The 21,393-nt window shown below is 37.2% G+C and overlaps 1 protein-coding gene across 1 annotated transcript; it reads left to right on the top strand.

Moving 5' to 3' along the window:
* Positions 1-431: 431 nt before the first annotated feature.
* On the top strand, positions 432-18,494 carry LOC579804 (bifunctional coenzyme A synthase). Its single transcript, XM_030990857.1, has 10 exons — positions 432-493; positions 2,118-2,437; positions 5,982-6,389; positions 7,005-7,225; positions 7,736-7,867; positions 8,722-8,908; positions 9,423-9,572; positions 15,604-15,701; positions 16,155-16,301; positions 18,182-18,494. Exons 2-10 carry the CDS (start codon positions 2,149-2,151, stop codon positions 18,251-18,253), a joined length of 1,704 nt encoding a protein of 567 aa, XP_030846717.1. The 5' UTR covers positions 432-493; positions 2,118-2,148; the 3' UTR covers positions 18,254-18,494.
* The last annotated feature ends 2,899 nt before the right edge of the window (positions 18,495-21,393 follow it).

Below are 21,393 nucleotides of genomic sequence, written 5' to 3'. Positions count from 1 at the left end.
TATAGGCCTACCAATGTCTAAAATGGTGCTTGTGTTTTTAGTGATGTTTCCCCTTGTAGTTGCCCCATTTTTTCTTCCAAAAAGTGCCCTTTTTTGTTGGTGCCCCCCCCCCCCTATTTTGGAAGACGCTCCGCCGCCCTTGCATTCTGCTACTTGGTGGTGATGCGGACCCCCAAAAGTGTTTGCGCCACTGGGAGTGGGACTGGGAGTCACGGCAAAAAAAGGAAAGAAAAATAGAGCGGGCATAAGAGGCGATTATAGAGAAAAGGAATGCAAAAAATCCTCTTTTGTAGAGAACTGTGGATAAAATCAAGAAACATGGCGCAACCTCACCGTATCATAGAAGGAGAATTTGTGCAAAGATAAATGGTAACTAAAAAAAAACACGGGGAGTTTTATAGGATTTCTTTCATTTTTCGTTTGATGGTTGTAAGACACCATAAAGTTTGGGCGAGCCATTATTTCAACAAAATCATCTCAGCTCCGAGCCGTTGTAAGTAAAATTCCCTTAATTTATCTCATTTTTTAATCCTGAAAATACTGGCGAATGATCATATATGATTAAGATATTTCAGACTCCATAGGCTAAGTTAGGAATTAGTAGTTTAGTGTTTTAGGGAGAGTTGAACGGGTGACCGCTTTTTATTTTGTGAGTGAACTTTTCAGAGCAGAAGGGCTAGTATAACGAGAGCGAAGTAGCCGCGCCTGCCGCAGGTCCAGGGTCGGCACTCGGCAAGGGCTCCGCCAACCCCACACTCGCGCACTCGGTAATCGCAATTGTTGTTTCTCGTTGACAATAGAAAGTTGAATCAATATGCCATCAGGGGCGTCGCTAAAGGGAGGGTGTGGGAGGTGCGACACCCCCCCCCCCCCCAACCCATCAGTCAGGATATTGTCTGTAAAATTGGGCGCTAGTGTAGCGGGCGCTAGTGTAGCAAGGTATCCAAAATATAGCCTACTAAAACAGACCTCAAATTTTAGACCCCAAATTTCGTGTTTATCATTATCTCTAGGGTTAGGGTTAGGGTTAGGGTTAGGGTTAGGGTTCTAGGGTTAGGGTTAGGGTTAGGGTTAGGGTTAGGGTAATGATGACCACAAAATTTGGGGTCTGTTTTAGTAGGCTATATTTTGGATACCTTGCTACACTAGCGCCTAAAAGGGCGCTGCTACTTTAGCTAGATTGCTAGAGGCTTTTGTAGAGCTGTTGGGGAAAAATGAGAAAAGGGGGAGGTAAAAAATGAGAGGGAAAAGAAGAAGAAAAAAATGGAAAAGAAAGGAAAGAGAAGAGAAGAGAAGAAAGAAAAAAAGAAAGAAAGAAAGAAAGAAAGAAAGAAAGAAAGAGGAAGGAGAGGAAAGAAAGAAAAGGAGAAAAGGAAAAAAAGAAGAAAAAAGAGAAAAAGAAAGGAATGAAACGGGGGCTGAAAGAGAGGAGAGAAGGGGGAGGGATAAGAGCCTGAGAGAGAGAGAGAGAGAGGAGGGGTGGGAGTAAGAGAGAGGGGTTATTGGGTGGAGTCGTCTTGTCGAGGGAGCAAGAAAGAATCGCATAGATATGTTGCTGTGTCGGGTCAGCTGTGTTTGTATTCTCACTCGATCCGCGTGTAGTATATCAATCAATGCAGAAGTTTGAAACCTGTGAGATGTTTTGTCAGTAATCATTGGCCTCTATGCCCCCCCCCCCCCCCCCCCCCCACTGAAAAAGGTCTAACGATGCCCTTGTATGCCATATATTCACATTTGCCTAATTTTTTAGCTTGGCACTCAAGATAAATTTGGTCGATTGATACAGACATTTACAATAAATTGAAGGATTAGAGCCAACAAGGCCAAGGGACACGAAGGGTTTGTAACAATACATAATAGCCTGAAAAGAGGAAAGAAAAGAAACTTCTGTAATTTATTATTGTGTATGATATTGTATAGTTATTGTTGATAAACCATTATGCTGTGTTATGATAACTGACATGCTAAAGAATTGCAGGAACATATTAGTGATCTTAAATTTCATTCAAACAATATTTATATGAATTAAAATCAGGAAGTGAATAGCAAGAACAACATGACGATCGATTGTACATTTTTCTGTACAGAAATTGAGTGCATTTTTTTTTTGTATTAAGGTTCTCTTGGTGGCTGTATCAAGTCGCGACAATGGCTCAGACGGGGGTTCTCCTACTCACTGCTCCGTTAAATCATCTCCGTCAGCACATCCAAGTCATCCTCTCTAGTGCAGCTAAGAGCATACGACGGGTCCTCTATGTCCAGATCCAACCCGGCCTGGACCTGGCAAAGACTGGTTCTTGCTTGCCGTTCCCAGTGTCGAGTGAGCTTGCCAGCTTCATCACACAGGTGTACTCCTACTCTGGGAACTCTCACCATTCTCTAGATGTCAGGATTCTTCTGAGTAATATCACATGCAACTTGGCCATCCCTTCCACAGGTGAGTGATCTATACTGACATGTTCAATGAATAATATGATCCTTGTATCTGCTAATATATCAGTCCAAATAACAAAAATGTTGTGTTTCTGGTCCGGACTTTTATAACAAAAGGAGGAGGCAGGGCATTACTCTTTACTATTTTGCAATTTTTAGCTATTTTTTTCCAAGATGGCTGCCATGCTAATTATAGCTGGCTAAGCCTATTTATTCACAGATATTGTGCTATGTGAGTATACTGGTGCAAAGTATGACAAAACAAATGTTTTATATATCACAGGCTTTTTTAAAAATTTTAAATTGGCTTCTTTTTTTTTTGGGGGGGGGGGGGGGGACGAGAAACACTTCATTTTTGTTATTTGGCCTTGTAAGTTTGTGTCACAGTTTTTTTGAGGGAGGGCATATTGTTTGTGAGTCATAATTTTTGCTTCCCTAATTGATCCATTTTTTTCTCCAAATAAGCTCCTCTCTCCGCATACGCATACCTTTATAAGGGTAAATAAGGGTAGGTACATTCCTGTTGTTTGTTCATCTTTATTCAAGAAAGTATACATGTGTAGCGACAAATGTTACAGTGCATTCATTTATAATTCACTGGTATACATATTGTGTTTTTAATCCAAAATGGCCGCTTTAGAAGTCATTGAGAGTTCGAGGATTTGGTATTACGCCATGTCCTCAGAACTGGTTTTAACTCGATTTATTATATAACGATGTTTATTCATTAGTATTTTGATCACATGGCCAATTAACATAGATGTACGCGTATTTATTCATAAGTATTTAGATCACGTGCCTTATTAACATACATGTGCGCTTGTTTTGAACCAATCGCGCTGTAGTTGATTGGCGCTCTTCTGATTTTCCTGTGCGGGAATCAGTGAGCTGTTTTAATATTGGTATACACACATGCTGTTATTGTGTTGATATTTGTACCTAGAAAATTGTATCCAACGAGGATTGAACTGCTACGTCCCCGGACCATTCCCGGTGGACGTGCTCACCTATTTACTTCTTGTACGTTTTGCAAGATATATTTTGACTCTCTCGATGTTCAGCATTGACGACACTTTAATTCACCAGCAGTGAGAATAGAACATTTAATATGATCTAACGTTTTTCTCACCTGTATTATTGTTTGACAACCTTTTATCATCGACTTCATATGATATTGTCTCGACATTTGATTCTTCTACCTGCATCGCAAGTCACTGAAGTTGATCTATTGACATTGACTGCATCATCATTGTATTCATCTGTTTATACTGATTCATCATCATCGTCTTCATCATCGTTGTCTTCATCATCGTTGTCTTCATCATCGTTGTCTTCATCATCATCTGCACCATCATTGTCTTCATCACTGTAGACGTAGTCATCGTCTTCATGCATCATCGTTATCGTTCATCTAGCGTCGATCATCGTCTGCATTTTCTACGCGATCGACAACCAGCTCATCGACCACTGTTTTCGACTAGCTAGTTTCTACATCTACCTAGAACTTGAAGAAGATCTACTTTGAATTCAACTCCAATGACTCACGTAACGTTAATTATATTGTGATTTATGCTTTGCATTGTTTATCATTGTGAGGCCTTATTTTGACTGACTGAGTGCCTGTTGTTGAGTGCGTACGCTTACTAACACATATTTTACATGTTTATAATTGCACTAGTTCTAGGCCTATGCCTGGTCTACTGATCTAGATCTGCTATAGTCTAGATCCACCGATATATTGTTGTATTCTCGTGTTGTGCATTCCGTACACATACACAAGTAGAGATTTGTTTAGCGGTTTCTTGAACCACAATATTTCGTGCCTATGTAAGTAAATCTAAACGCTGTCTAGCTTAGATTTGAGTAGTATTTTCTTGACTGTTATTATTCATGCAGTGGGAATGATATTTAACTGACTTGTTTTAGTACTGTTTTAAGTTGTACTGAACAGCTAGACTCCTGATATTTCGAGACTTGTATTCAGCGGTAATCATTAATACCATAGTGACTAAGTTGAGTCTCCTTTACATTAATGTGCTGTTGGAAGTTATCTATGTTTGATTATTAATAGTAACTACCAAGGGCCTAGTGATAGTTTAATTGTCTGTCACTGTTGAGATAGACAGAAGAGGTTTCTGATAATTCTGTAATCATTGTATCTTATGTGAAATGATAGAATATAGAACCAGTTTTTAACCATAATCAATTTGTCTGGATGTGATCATTTATTAAGTGTTTTCTTGTCTGGAGGGATACTGCTTTTTAGTAGTTTAATTAAAAAAGGGAATTATGTGGGATTACTAGTTAACACGCAACATAGTCCATACCCCATGTAGTTTTCCAAACATGTAACATAATAATAAAGATGTGACATAAAACCCAGGACAGAGATTTGTATTACATTAAATGCATCTCATGCAGGGTTGAACAATTACAATACACAAAAACAAAACGGAAAAGAGAACATTATAACGTCAGTGTTTTAAATGAAAACATTAATAATTCCTAACAAAATAACGAAAACAAAAATAATTATTACTTTCTTAGTTAGCAATGCCTCATAATACATTTACATACCGTTCGAAGATCAAAGATTACAGTAATCTTGATCTAAGGAGACACGAACGAACGAACCACGGGAACCTATCTCCATAGAGAGAGAGAGAGAGAGAGAGAGTTGAAGAAGGGGAGAGAGCGAAAGAGAGAGAGAGAGAGAGAGAGAGAAGGGGAGAGAGAGAGAGAGAGAGAGAGAGGGAGAGATAGAGAGGGAGTTCCCGTTATAACAATTTATATACGTATCCTAATTTAAAGCAATTACACCGCCAAGTGTTGTAGTGATTCCAAGTGAGTTCAGATAGGCTGTAAAAAACAATATAAACCCACAGAATATACTTTTGAAATATTACTTTTCCCAATTACATAATTATGCCACACCTTACATTCAGGTACCGTCATCATATCTGTCAATATAGTAGCATGCGTAATCAAACCACGAGAACCTGTCCCCATAGAGAGAGGGGGAGATAGAGAGAGAGAGAGAGAGAGAGAGAGAGGGGAAGAGAGAGAAAGAAAGAAAGAGGGAAAGGAAGAGAGAGAGAGAAAGAGGGAGAGGGAGAGAAAGAGGCCTCGCTATTGCAAGTCATACAAAGTAGTTAAACCACTTACACTCCCAAGTGATATTGTGATTGCCAGGTGCGTTCCGACCGGCTGTAAAAAATAACATACGACCCAAACAGTACGGTTTTCAAGATTTCATTTCTCAGTTGTGGATACCTTAGTTTTTTTGAGGGAGGGCATATTGTTTGTGAGTCATAATTTTTGCTTCCCTAATTGATCCATTTTTTTCTCCAAATAACCTCCTCTCTCCGCATACGCATACCTTTATAAGGGTAAATAAGGGTAGGTACATTCCAAACATAAACATATCATATACATGTATTTACATAAAGCTGAGAAATAACACATTATGCAAAAAAGGGGAAAATTATATCTTGTGACATTGTCCAGGATTTGTTTGTGTGTGACACGTCTCATTTGTTCATATACAGTACCCAGCCGTCCCCAAATCTTGAGCTCCTCCCCTCAGCTGGTGATGACAGACAGTCTGCTGCCCTCAGATCAGATCCTAAGCCATCTCTCCCAGTGGATAGTCATCCAGCGGGAACCAAGGGTAGAGAAACTCTTTACCACACCTGCCACGGATGAAACAAGGTCTAACACAGCAGGATCAACTGCAGGACCTACAGCGTCTAAAGGAACAGAGTCAGCAGCAGCAACAGGATCAACGGCAGCAACGCAAGGTCAAGGAGACAGGGTCTTGAAGACATACAGACATGTTTGTCTCGGAGGGACCTTTGACAGGCTGCATGCAGGACACAAGATACTGCTGTCAGATTCAGCGTTGAGAGCAACGGAAAAGATCACAGTGGGTGTCACTGATGGCCCCATGCTTGAAAGTAAGTAATGTTTCTTTTTTTCGCAGTACTTGCGCATGTTTGATAAAGAGAACATTTTTTGCTGTCATAAATTATCACTTTACTTACCCATATACTGTGCTGTATGGTACTATGAACATTAGGAATATAATTTCATCGGCCAAATGCTAGAGAATAAATGACATTAGCGACAATGTGATGAAAATCAATTTAGATTTTTATCCAAGGATGAATGATGATTGAACACAAATTTAGCGCCATGGACATTTACAGAGAGATTATAGCGCCAAACAGTGACAAGAATAGAAGTGCAGTTGTGACATAAGATGGCATGCACTTCAGATCAACTTCATTACTTAAGGTTTATAAGGAAAGGCTCATCTTTATTATCCATTTAACAATGAAAATTCATTGTGTTACATGGTAATCAGGTAATCGGCAATGAGCAGCCTACATTTGAAATCCCTCTTGTAAGTTGTAGTAAAAAAAAAATAGCCTCTACTAGATAGTTAACTATTAATTGCCTTGAAAACGAGTGATTTTCTACTGATCGTAATATCATGAATCAAACTTTTAGCAGATTTCATCAAAAAGTAAAAGTTATTCACAAATGACACATCTTTGTTTTAATCTTAGATAAGACTTTGATGGAGCTGATCCTGCCTCTCGCAGAGCGCTTGGAAGGCGTCACTCAGTTCATCCAGGACGTAAAGCCCTGCCTCCTGCACAGCGAAGCAGTCGTACCCATCACTGATCCGTTTGGACCAAGTATTGTGGTTCCTGATATAGATTGCATCGTCGTCAGCGAGGAGACCAGGAAGGGAGGTGACAGCGTCAACAAGCGGAGGCTTGAAAAGGTAGGATTCTTCTCTGTATTTTCATCCTTGAAGTGAAATTGGTAAATTTCTGGAGTGTATCAAAAGGACTGTGTACAGTTTGCTTTATTGACTGCCCTAACCTTGCCCTTTTAGGTTTTGTTCTTTTGGGAATAATTTTATTTTTATCTGTGTAAAATTTGTCAACCAGAGCAACAATACGACCTATATAACGTTGTAGGTGGGGAGATGTATGCAGGCAGAAAGGCAAATGTTTTGTCTGATGTGGATTTAAACAAAAAAGAACAATTCTATATAGAATGATAGAATAGAGCTGTTTGTATAGAATCCAACAGATTACATAAAATACTGATAAGACAGAAAAGATATTCAACTGATATCATTTTCATACCTGGTGTATTTCAAATCAATAATTTGCTTGATCTTAGGATATAAATCCACACTCTCTTTTGAAAGCATTTTCCATGAGATGACTGAATGTTTACCTCATTTCATGTCTGCAATACAATGTTGTCTCGCCTTTCATTTCAGAATATGACGGAGCTTTCTGTCCATTCAATAGACATTGTACCTGATCAGAACCATGCTCAACATGAGGAAGCTAAAGTCAGTTCATCTTCCACAAGAGCTAGACTTCTGGGGAAGCTACTACAACCACCCAAGGTTTGTTATCTATCTTCTCATCTAATTCATCCATGATAAAAGAGCTATACCAGGCAAATATCATTATTATTTAAATATTCTGAAACCAATATGTATATTAAATACATTAAAGAATGATGATAATGCATTCATAAAATGCATTGCGTATATGTAAATAAATAATCATATGCATGTAGGCAAACATATAAAAAATTGTAAAACGTTAGTGTGATTCTTTTTATGTTCTATATGCATTGTAATTGCAAAATTATCGTACCTTGGAAACATAATTCCTGTGTATTAACATGGATCAAGAAAGATGAAACGAAATGAAATAGGATGGAGGAGATGAAGAGGAAGGAGGATTGAGAAGAGCGAATGAGAATTGAGAAGAGCGAATGAGAAGGAAGAGGGGGGGGGGGGGTGGGTAGGGTTAGGGAATGAGGAGGAGGGCGAGGTAAAATGCAAAGAGAAGGAGAGGAATGAAGAAGATGGGGAAAAATTAGAAAAACAGAAAGTAATGAGAAAAATTAAAATCAAGTAGAATGAGAAGAAATTTTTTTAAAAAGAGTATGCTATTCTGCTACTCCATCTACTGCCGACAGATAATGCCACATATCATATGTGACATTATCTATTGTGGCCATTTTACAGAGTAATTGAATATGATATGCAATTATTCTGTAAAATGGTGACTAACTGAAATGCCTAATGGGTTTACAGGTGCTAAATTGTAATTGACTCAGTGCCTCTAGCACAAATACTGTAGAAAGCAATATATGCAGGAATAAAAAAAGTGGCTTGGAGAAAAGTTAATCATCATTACTCAAAGAATAGCAAGAGCAATCTTTAATCCTATCCTTGTCACCTTGCAGATAGTAGGAGAGAAACCCACCCCTTACATCATCGGCCTGACAGGTGGAATAGCCAGCGGGAAGTCATCGGTATGTAGAAGGCTTGAAGGGTTAGGTGCTGCTATCATAGACTGTGATAAGCTAGGTCATAGGGCGTACGAACCGGGCACGCTGGCACATCAACAGATCATTGAAGAGTTTGGACAAGGTAAAACTTCTGCTTCTTCTTCCAAGGAAAGTGCTGCTTCAAGGCCTTGAAGATTGCGCAGATCCTTGCTTAGTCCCTTGCACCAGGCAGTTATTGAATTACATCAGGGTCTTTTTTCATCCTCTGTTTTTTATGTATTGTCTGGTACACATGGCAGCCATATATAGATATACAAAAAGAAATCGAAATTCAAATACTTTCGCTTCAAAATAGAGTGATTATTCATTTATCCAATGAAATCCATTTTATGCTTTATTTTATCATTGTGTCTTCTTGTGGATATTATATATATATATATATATATATATATATATATTTCATATTTATATTTTCATTTGATTCTTGTTCGTCTACTTTTATTTGTATCATATATGTGATCTATTGCTTTGTCATCATATCTCAGGGCAATATATGGTTCCAGATTTGTTCTTTTCATAGTTAGGTAGCGTAAAGCTGAATTATTTTCTTTTGGATTCATAAGATTTTTTTCTCTCTCTCTAAAACCAATTTTCAGATGTTCTTGGTGAAGATGAGAGGATAAACAGAGCAGTACTTGGACCCAAAGTGTTCTCTAATCCAGCCAGACTGCAGGCCCTGAACAAGATAGTCTGGCCCTCAATCCAAAGGCTGGCTCAATCCCAGATTGATGAATACACTACACAAGGTAAGAAGGGCTTAAGGTCGTACTAGGACCCAAAGTGTTCTCTAATCCAGCTAGACTGCAGGCCCTTAACAAGATAGTCTGGCCCTCAGTCCAAAGACTAGCTCAATCTCAGATTGATGACTACACTGTACAGGGTAAGAAGTGAGATTGAAACGAGTTCAAAACACCTGTGCAAGGCTCATCTGTGGGTGTTCCAAATTCACACTGATCACCCCAATTTTAAGAAATCTACATTGGTTACCAATACGCCAGAGAATAACATTCAAAATCTTGCTGATTGTATATAAAGCACTTCTCGGTCAAGCTCCCTCTTATATCAAAGAACAGTCGAATCTCAAACTTAATCAACACAATCACAACTTGTGCAGTTCCTGAGATACTTTGTTGCTGCAGATTCCATGATCTATCAAAACAAAAATAACATTTGGTGATCGAGCATTTGCTTGTGCAGCCCCAAAACTCTGGAATAACTTTCCATTTGAAGTCAGGTAATCACCATTTGTGAATATCTGTAAATAAAACTGAAAATACATCTTTTCAATTAACTGCAAATCTAAGCTTATCAGGAGCTCTTGTAGTGCAGTAGAATATATACTTAAAGGTAATACAAAGTTTTGGTATGGGGTCATGAATTTGGTTCAAATCAACATATTTTAAGCTTATGCAATCCTACAATATTCAGTGATCGTTGTCGCAGTTGAAATCGAGTCTAAAGTAATGAAATTTTAATTAATAAACTCTTTATGTTGTATAGCTCCCTCTCAAGGTCAAGATATTAATTAAGCTATAAAACAATGTTTCTTGACTAAAATCGACCGATTAGCTATTCCCGTTTGGAAAGGATATATCACAACTACATATACTGAGAGTTTCATGGTCGCAGCTACCATTGTACGGCCAAAGGCGCTATTTGAAATTTATCAAAATTTACCGGGAGCACCGGTAAATTTTTATATTCAATTGTTCGCGAAAATAGAAGTGTTTTAGGGGCTAAATTTTCTAGTGCTAAAATACATCCGCAGGGGCATCCAAATATATCAAAATTGTAAAGAATCACTATTCACCAAATTTTCAAAATTTCCCAAAACTTTGTATTACCTTTAATGTTTCTGCGCTCTATAAATGTATTATTATCATTATAAGCCCTTCCACTTGTACGACCTTTGCTTTGGTGACAATTGCTCTGCGGTCGAAATGCTATACTAACTGATTTCTTAACTTTGACCCTAGACCATAACCCTAACCCATTACCCCAAACCTAACCAGAACCAAACCAGAACCCATCGGCAACTCTTACCCTATAATTCTTGACAAAATAAAGCCTGGAGTTGCTGGAGCATATGTCACAGCACCCTCGTTTTTGTTTGACTGGATTGCCTTGAGAATCTTATTTTCATATAACTCTGATGGGAAATGAAGCCCTAGACTGTCAAATAGGTCCTGTTCATAGTGTTCCGTAGACACTGCATGTGTGACAAAGTCGACTAAAGCAGTTTCTTTTATGTTCAGAATGTGGACCATCGAAATCAAGAGCAGAAGGACCTACACATATTTATCAATAATGGATCATATGATACAGAATCAGCCAAAAATATCTCATGGACACCTAGGTACCCTAGAAAAATGGTTTGGAAGATAAATGTTAGCTTGTCAGCTATTTTTGTCTATACACATGCGGCAAAAGTACAGTGAGAGACCAAATATGCAAAATTTATTTCCTGTAATAGTTTGCAAAGATTTAAGATGTGTTCATGCAGTAAATGTTATTTCATAAGATTGTAGTACATTCATATTTTGATAATGCATTGATTTGAGGGCCTGTGTGAAGGAGAGTCACTTTCCATTGACATAACAAGAGTTAACCCTTACTGTACTGGGGGGGGGGGGGGGCCTGGGAGGCCCCCCCCCCTCGACATTTTCAGAGATCGCGCCGCAACCGCTCAAAATTTTGAATTGTCGTTTCATGACTTTTTTCCCTCAAGTCTTACGCACATTTTGATACCATTTTCGTCAAAATCGGATATACCTGTAAGGTGTTACATAACAATTAGTATGCGCATGTCATCAAAAAAGTGCTATAATTGCATATATTCATGTACAAGCAGAAATGTGAAGATATGAATTGATATCAAATTGCTTTTATATGTTTCTCAAAGTAACTTGATGTATTTCAGAACAAAAGAATACATTAGATATAAAACAATAGATATAACTAGAAATTTAATTCGTCACGAAGACGAATAAGGTGGTCTGTCTATGTCTTATGATAGATTTGAGAATGGGAGAAGTTATATAGACATGTAAACAATGATGATCATCATGATGATCATGATGATGATGATCTTGGTAGTAATGGTGATGACGATGATGATTATCATGATGATTATGATGATGTTGATGATTATCATCAACAGACTACGATGACAGACTGAAAAAAATGAGAGAACATTTAGATAGTATATAGTCTCAGCTACAACATACTCAAAAATCAACAAAAATCAAGCCGAAATAACGGCGATATTGCTCGCAAAAGACAAGAATGTAGAATCCAGATTTGAGGAAAAAGTCATCTTCCATAAGGATTACATGCAAAAAGTAATGGATCTAGTGATAATAGGGTAATAATAAAGTAAATATGGTTGTTTATTACATTATTTGCGATTGTACGTGTTTTAATATTCAAAGGAGATGGAAGAGTGAAAGGTCAAAAAGAAAAAAAAGTGAAGAAAAAAAATTGTTGGAGACGCCCGGACTCGAACCAGGGACCTCGAGGTCGGAAGTCAAGTGCGTTACCGATATACCAAAACATTTCCCTTAGAGATTACACGTAAACGTAAAATGGAATTATCAAATCCCACTTTGTAAGTGAAATATATGAGCATGATCCCGGCATCTGATCGAAAAATAAAAGGCGCACTTGCGATAGCTTATTTTCTCAGCTACAACATACTCAACGCTCAGCGTAAACAAAGATAAAACGACGGAGATATGGGTCTGATTGTGACGTCACAATAGAGTTTGTGTATGGTGCGCATTTTGTTATACGCGTAATATACATTGTCATTGTCACCAGCAGCTGGTGCGCGATGTTATTTACAACTGGCTCGATTATTTCTCACGAGTTTGACACGCAAAAAATTGTGGGGTCAACTTGCATCCTAAAGAGCTATAATGTATTTTGTATAGGCATGTTTTGACCATATATGCTATGTATTATAAGACCTCGCACGCACAGACATTTACCTTAAACGGACGGTCATTTCCTTATTAATGGTCATAATGAGAAAAACATGGTATCGAATTGATCGGAAAAAAATGGGAAATACTATGATAGACAAAAAATGACCATTTAAGGTTGCGTTCGACCATTACGAACAAAAACGTGCGCGCAAATTTATGCGCGCGGAAAGGTGTGCGCACGCAAAATTCTCGAAATGCTTGAAATGGCCTAAAACGTACTCTAATTTGATCAAAAAGTGATTATGAGCATTTTTTGTTTTTGCGCGCACCGACACGCGGACGGACACGTACGCGCGCGTTTATTTACCTAAGTTGACTGGACGGATATTGACCATAATCGTTATAAATATGAATGAGAAATGATTTACGGTTATAAAGATATGATCATGAGTTGATTCTCAGAGCACTTCACAAAATGGCGCCTAGATGACGTCATGATATTTTGATGAACTTGAAAATGTTCCTGTCACGTCTTAAGATGATGACCTATGACTGTATTAAATTTGAAAGAAATTGGACGGTTCAATTTTGAGTAATCGTGCACACAAAAAAGTGGTCACAAATTTATTTTAATTGAATTGTGTTTTTGTACAAATTCAATTAAAATACTAGAATTTAATTCGTCACGAAGACGAATAAGGTGGTCTGTCTATGTCTTATGATAGATTTGAGAATGGGAGAAGTTATATAGACATGTAAACAATGATGATCATGATGAACATGGTGATGATCATGATAGTAAAGGTGATGATGATGATGATGATAATGATAATGTTATATGACGATAAAAACGATAATGTTAATGATGATGATGAGCATAAGCATGATCCTGACAACTGATTAAAAAAATGAGAAAATATTTAGATAGCAAATAGTCTCAGCTACAACATACTAAAATTTGGGAGAAAACTGTTGAATAACAACCGAGATACTGGTCAAAACACCTTGTCATGCAGATTCATGTTTTGAAAAAAGTGACCTCCCATAGACATAACACGCAAATATAACAAATTATGCATTGTCGTCTTTAATCGAATATTAAAGTATGATGACGTCATTTAAATAAAAAATAAAAGAATATTTGTGATAGAGAATTATCTCAGCTACAACATATCAAAATCTGGAAGAAAATCGATCACCGATAAGTGAGATAATCTCAATTAAACAAAGACAAAAATGACGTCATCAACAAAATACATTTTTTGGAGTTTAGATGCCAATATTAAGACTTTGTTTCACTTTGTACGAGTCAGGGTGGTATGAAATCATATCTCCAACTCATGCTTTTTCCAACCATGATATACAAATTGGGGGTCAATGGAATATCTGAAGAGCTATTTCGATTTTTAAAATGGGATGTTTTTGCCCATATATGCTATGTATTACAAGAGCTCGCACGCACGGACATGTATCTTAACGGATGCTCATTCCGTTATTAATGGGCAGAAAAAGGTGAACAAGGTATCAAAATGCTTGGAAAAATGATTCAATTATGATGACTGAAAAAAATTGGCAATTTTATGTTGCTAAATGCCAGTACGCACAAAAATGCGCGCGCATGCGCGTGTGCGCGTTTTTGCTTAAAATGCTTAAAATGGCCTGAAACGTATGCAAAATTAATTTGAGACGATTTAAAGCATTTTTATTTTTTGCACGCGCGCTAACGCGCGGACGTACGCATGCGCGCGCGTTTTCTGACCTGAAACTGACCGGACGAATATTGACCCTAATCATGATAAATATAAATGAGAAATGCCTTTCCGTTATGAAGATATGATCATGAGTAAAAAGTACCCCAAAAAACACAAAATGGCGCCTGGATGACGTCATGAAGACTTGATGACCTTGAAAATGTTCCTGTCACGTCTTATGACAATGACCTATGACTGTGCCAAAATTGAACGAAATTGACTAAACTGATCGTGAGTTATCGTCGGAACAAAAAAGTGGGAACAATAAATAAAAATAAAGAATAATAATAAAGAAGAAAGAAAATTCTGACGAAAACAATAGGTGATCTGTCGTTGACAGACCACCTAATAAGAAAAAAAAATCAATAAAATACATAAGAAAATAAATAGTTGAAAATTGCATCAAATTTGCATAAATTATCATTATTAATTACATCAACTAACTATTTTGTGTTAAAACAGAAGTTTCATATGAATAATGAGTTTCAACATTAAAATAGTGGAGTCTGACAATTTTTGTAATGATTCTAGTTCCCTGTATATATTACCAGATTTGATATTCATGAATGCGTATTCATAATTTATGCAAATTAACCTATGCATTTTCAAATATCATAAAAATAATGAAACCTCATGAATTTGAGATGAAGGAAACATTTATTCAATACATTTGCAAGATTCTTCACAAGTCTACGGACAAATATGTAGAGTTTTCTGTAAAATGCATAAAATTAGCATTTTGCATAATTAATTAGGCTATAACGACAAAAATTTGCATATTAGGAAAAAACTAATTATACCATCTTGTTCCTTATGTAAATATCTACAAACGTGCAAATTTTCGCGCTCATTGGACATTTGACGGCCGAGATCATAGGGGGGGGGGGCCTCCCAGGACCCCCCCAGTCAGAGAGTGCTCAAAATAGCCCAGTACAGTAAGGGTTAAGGTATCTGGAAACCAACAAAAATATCAGTCGGATTCGGATTCATTTTAGTTTCTATACACACAGTCATGTCCCTTTCCATGGAAAGCATAACAGATACAGTGTGGATAATATGGTTAGAATTGGGTTTCAATATTTGTTTATATCTTACTGCAGGTAAAACAATCTGCATTCTAGATGCTGCAGTTCTATTAGAAGCTAACTGGGATCAGTTCACCCATGAAGTATGGACATGCATTATTCCAAAGAAAGAGGTATAGTTTTCACACAATATCTCAATGTGTATTCAGAGAGAGGGAAAGGGAGAGAGAGAGAGAGAGAGAGAGAAAGAGAGACAGAGAGAGAGAGAGAGACCCAGAGAGACGGAGACAGAAAGAGATAAAGAGAGAGAATGAAAGAAAGGGAGAGAGAAAGAGAAAGAAAGAGAGAAAGCAAGTGAGAGGTTCATTTTACTATGTCTACAGGGGTCATAACTCAGATTATAATACCTTCAGGTAATTCAGAATACCGGTAGGCGAGGTCATGAATGTGCTTGTAATAATTCTTTCTTGATGCATTAACTTTTGTTGGTCAAAGACCAAATCAGCTGCCGAAATAACATTTAGTCTAGCTGAGCTTGTCATTTCTATCAGTAAAAATTATCTTGAGTTCTGTAAATGGAAATACATGTCAAGATTTTATTTCTGTATTGTTGCTATGTCTGGCAGGCAGTACAGCGCATCATGGAGAGAGACGGATTAGTAGAGGAGAGAGCTCTACAGAGGATTGAATCCCAGATGACCAACGAGGAGAGGGTTGCTAGGAGTAATGTGGTTCTATGTACTAAATGGGAACCAGAAATCACACAGAAACAGGTATGCTGACCAGCTAGTAATACAACAACAGTTACTCCTTCAAGAACTGCTTTGCTTATAATCTCCTACCCTTACTGTATTCCTAACTTTAACCCAGGACCCAGCACTAAACCTCACTTAAACCTTATTGCAACCCTAACACTAACCCTATAATTTTGATGTGATAACGCCCGGCTGGAATGTTCCCCAGGGAGTGGAGATTGTGCACACATTGTGTGCGGCCAAGCACTGACATACCTGCCAACCACCCCGATTTAGGCGGAGTTTCTCCGCATTTTTCATACCAACTCCGAATTCCGAGTGCATGCCTCAAAACTCCGATTTTTTTTAATTTTAATTTTTTTTTTTTTTTTTTTTTTTTTTAAATAATTTTTTTAAAATTAATATGTTATGTGTGCGTCCGCCATTTTCAATGGAAAAATGTCCATTCTGTCCTGTAAAGTATCCTACAAGCATCTCACATCAGCAATTTGGGGATGTTTATTCATACCTGCGTACAGCCCACGTGTATTTATATTACATGTGCAGTTGATACGCCGTGCATAAACACTGTATACATTGGCGTGTTTTCTTCAATGCTTGTGCGATGACTGCGATAGTGGAAGCTTGTTATTTACCGGACTTCCTCGGATTTATTTTGGATTACTACTACTATATACCTTTGCAAAATAGGGCTCCTAAATGAGGTGGGTAGTGAAACATGTAGTTTTGTGAGTGTTCACATTTCAAAAATTGTTTATGTGTGGGGCGAAAAGGTTGAAGGAAAAGGCCCATTTGCACCATTAAAATGGAGAGAAAAAAAAATAGACCCTAAAGTCCTGTGTACCCCCCCCCCCCCCCCCCCAATCTACGGGCTACTACCCCAATCCTTCGGTGGTTCGCGACCTCGTAGTCCATCCAGAAAAATTTACTCCTAATTTCTCTTGTCTCAGGTTGGCAGGTATGCACTGAATCCAATGACCGGAGTAATAGTATATTTGTAAAGCGCTTAGAGACATTTGTATTAAGCGTTATATAAAAATTGAATATTATTGTTATTATTATTATTATTATCACAATCATTAGCAATGGTCGCTGGAGCAATTTTCAGAGCACCTGGGGAGTGTTTTACAAAGACTCTGATCAACTTTAAGTTGGACTCATGCCACTGTTTGCTCTCACCATTATGATCTTTAGATAATATTTTTTCCTTAATAATGAATTATCAAATAAATGTAAATTCTATAAATTTGTGACCATGATTCGTATGGCACTTGGAGAGACCAATGCCAGTAAATGGTAAGAGCAAACAGTGGCATGAACAGCCTGCCGTACTTAAGTCCAACTTAAAGTCAATCTTAGTCTTTGTGAAACACTCCCCAGATCTCCTATATACTGAGAATGGTTTGATGTAGGTTTTAGTCTTTTATCATCTGTTGAGAACCAGAAGGGCATTATTAAATTTGTATCGCTTAAAGGCCCACTGCACTACTTGTAGCTACTTGCGCCCTCTATATAACAAACAATGCCTAATCGGTGACCATTGGTCTCCCATGATCCTCTTTTTCTTATGTTAACTGAAAGCTGAGTTGATGAGATAACCACCTGTCCAGTGACCTTGCAGGCCGGTGTAATCCCTCCTGTAAACTATGGCAGATAAGCTTTAACATTGAGGTATTCCATGATTCTGTAAGGTGGGGGTAGAGCACAATAAAAAAAAATATCTGAAGAGCCCAATAAAATTATTATTTTGTACATAAGGATTGCCAGATTAGGGGGAGGGGGGGGCACATATATGTTTGTTATGATAAAAACACCATGCATTCTCTGTCTCTACTACACCCAATCTTTATGTTGTTCAAAGCCAAGATATAATTGTAAGGCTATGATTGTTCTTTCAGGTTGAGAAGGCGTGGTCTGGTCTCCAGGGGCGTCTCCAGAACATTGGTAAACCTGAACAACCCAAGCTATGAAAGGAGACTGTTATCCAGCACCTGCAGTCTGATCTAAGTTGAGATGATGGAAAGTTCTACAAAGTGATTATTCAGATAAGACTGAATCTGTAATGTCTCAAAACCAAAGATGCTGAGGGCCAGAAGGGCATTAATTCACTTGAATTTAGGTAGGATCAAACTTTAAAGATAAAGTTGAGTTCTGGTCATGCGATTGCATTGTGAAAGAAACGTTGTTGAATCGATCAGAAAGGGTTGATCATCTAGCATATAAGTATTGGTGTGTACTGCAAGGTTCTGGAATCATCAAAATGATAAGAAATTTGGCCCAATCTTGGTAAAGTTACAAGCACTGTACACAGAAAGATGTATATGGGACTACACGAACATGCGGTGTAAAAAGCCATGCTTTTCAGAGAACATGTTTTATCTGATGTTCTTCCACACTTGTATAATACAATGATTAATGCTAATAAATTATTTGTCACCTCTTCCCAGAACTCAACCTTCTCTTTAAGTTCAGTACTCCTCATGCAAATACATTTTAAATGAAACTGTCTGGAAGTCATTTGGAAAAGGTTGATTATATAGTGCATAAGAATTGATGTATACTGTTAGGAATGATCAAAATGACGTTCGTGCAATCTTGCTGAAAATCCCATGCTCCGCACACAGAAATGGATGAGTTGGGACTACACATTCATGTGGCATGGGAATTTGGTCGAAACCCTTTTTAAAAAATCTATTCCTTGTCATATTTCAAATATGAGAGGATAGGAAGGGTAATCCTTTGTAGGGGATGTTTGTTTAGGATGTTCTTCCAACTGATGTACAGATAACGAGAAAGCTCACAAATTATTTTTCATCTGACATCAGAATTCACCCTTCTCTGTAACACCCTACTACCTCTCAGCAGATTATCTATCATTTGGTTTCTCATATGACAAATCATTCACCTTTGACAAAAATGAAAAGGCCATCATGTTGTCTGCTAGTCCCAGATAGGTATAACTGTGTTTGTGATTATTGATGAATATGATTTTTTTTTTCTGCAATATTTTCTAATCTAGTTATAATTTTACTTATCCTGATTGCCAGACCCATTGAGGATTTCCCATCTGCTCTTGGTACATTTTCTGTAGAATTTTGTTTTCTCAAAAAGAAACTGCACTGCCAGTACTCTAAATGAATGTGTAAATATGTTGAAATTATTATATGGTGCTTTTAAAAAATTCATGCAAATTTTATAGAGCTGCATTTAGAACAAATGCAATAAGTTCTGGATACCGGTAATGAGTATGATCGGGAATATAATCAGTGCACTCTTACGGTAAACGCATTGACATGTATGAAAATGACATATGTTGTAGGTATAATGGTTGGTGTTTTATTTTACTGTTATATTGATTGAATTAGAAATGTATATTTATGGTGATGGAAAATAGTATTTTACTGTGATGTGCCTTAACTGTTGTATGACATTCAAATTACATACATTAGTCGCTGCTATGTAGGGGTGCCCTACTTCACAACATGTGATATATATGCAGTTTGCATTTTGAATATTGAAACACAATTATCTGTTACAGGTGAATGAAATAATTAGAATCGAGGCACTTAAGTATGAATTTGGTTACGTTACGAAATTGGCCTATTGCTATGCTGTCATCCTACAATAAACTAATGCTCAACTTTAACCTTGGATTAAACACCATACTTACCTGTAAGCCTGTATTTTTTATGAACCAAAGCCCTGAGCATTCTTAGCTGGAGCATATGTCAGAGCAATCCCTTAACTCATATTAAGATTTTGAAGAATTTCAGCTGCATTTCAGTGGCGAAAAAAAAAAAAAATCACAATTTGTATGAACAAAAATGATTTCGAACTTCTCACTATACACACATTGCCAATTAAATGGAATTTCATACTGATTTTAAGTTTAAAATCACTGGTATCAACCCTCATTGTAACACAAAAAAAGTAGACACAGGGTATGTAGAAACTTCTGGTTTGTCTTCTCATGCCCTTGATATTTTTCTTTAGGGTTGTAAATCAGAAGATTTGTTGTCAATACACAAAATGTAAGCAATTGCTCTGATTGTGTTGAGACTGGTGGAAGTAATTATTGTATATTCAATGATGCAATGATATTAATGTTGTCTGTTATGGATGGAGAGATGAATTAATTAGGGCCAAGCTGACAAGTCAGTTATACTCTAGTACTGGTGGTGGTTGTTTGTACTTTGTTATTTTTGTATTGTTATCCATAAATAATCACTATTAGAAAGTGTTACATACTGATACCTGCAAATTGATTTGTTTTTTATTCAAAATGACCTGTGCAAGATTGCAAATATCTGGACCCTATTTCATAAGCTTGTTATCAATACCTGTTATAAGTTACTGAAATGGTGGCATTTGATTGGCTGAGAGCAAATTTGTCATAGATATTTAGCATTTGTTATAGATAACAAGTTTTATGGAACAGGGCCCTGATGCACAGTGGAATGCGTTTTTTTAAACAAACAAAGCAATGAAAAGCTGTCAATAGAATAATTATTATCGTACCTAATACCTATGCATTCCTAATAATTTACGTACTTGTAGTCTGTTAGTGTTGGGAATTGTTCAACTTCGTACTACACTGTACTGTATGTCAGGCAAATATGCTATACATCTCCAACTATTTTTCGCTCCTTCACTTTGTCTTAAGAATACAAAGTTCTCTTCTCATTCTTTGCATTTACCCCCATTACCAAGTCCCTCAGAGAGGACTTACTGCCATTGGTCCCCTGGTTACTTACTTAAATGTATACATGCTTTCTTAGCAGTCGGGTAAAACAATCATCATCATCGTCATCTTTATTCTACATTTCGTATTTTGTCCTCTGTGAGAACAAAATGCATCTTTTATGAAATTCAGGTTTTTTTCTTTTAAGACAGCACAAGTATCGCCGCAGCACAATGTAATTCATTGCCTTTCATTTTATCTGTCATGATATTGATAATGGTTTTTCAAAAAAATGTGCAATATGATTTCAACAACTTGATAATCCATATCAGATGTAATCTGCTTCAAACAAGGTAAAGTTTCACCTTTATGTTTCCTGCTGGTCTATTTTTATTTGTGTTGATGAACACTGAGAGAATACCAAATTCA

The sequence above is a fragment of the Strongylocentrotus purpuratus genome, unplaced genomic scaffold (genome assembly GCF_000002235.5).
Source record: "Strongylocentrotus purpuratus isolate Spur 01 unplaced genomic scaffold, Spur_5.0 spur5_scaffold_19, whole genome shotgun sequence".
NCBI lineage: Eukaryota > Metazoa > Echinodermata > Echinoidea > Camarodonta > Strongylocentrotidae > Strongylocentrotus > Strongylocentrotus purpuratus.
Note: the sequence above shows the minus strand (reverse complement) of the source record. Positions and strands in the feature narration are given on the sequence as shown.

What these genes read in the sequence shown, in the direction of transcription:
- LOC579804 (XM_030990857.1), top strand. Translation starts at nt 2,149, where the DNA reads ATGGCTCAGACGGGGGTTCTCCTACTCACTGCTCCGTTAAATCATCTC. An exon ending in TGATGGCCCCATGCTTGAAA is followed by an intron (nt 6,390 to 7,004) that starts GTAAGTAATGTT and finishes TTTTAATCTTAG; the next exon opens with ATAAGACTTTGATGGAGCTG. An exon ending in GCATTATTCCAAAGAAAGAG is followed by an intron (nt 15,702 to 16,154) that starts GTATAGTTTTCA and finishes TATGTCTGGCAG; the next exon opens with GCAGTACAGCGCATCATGGA.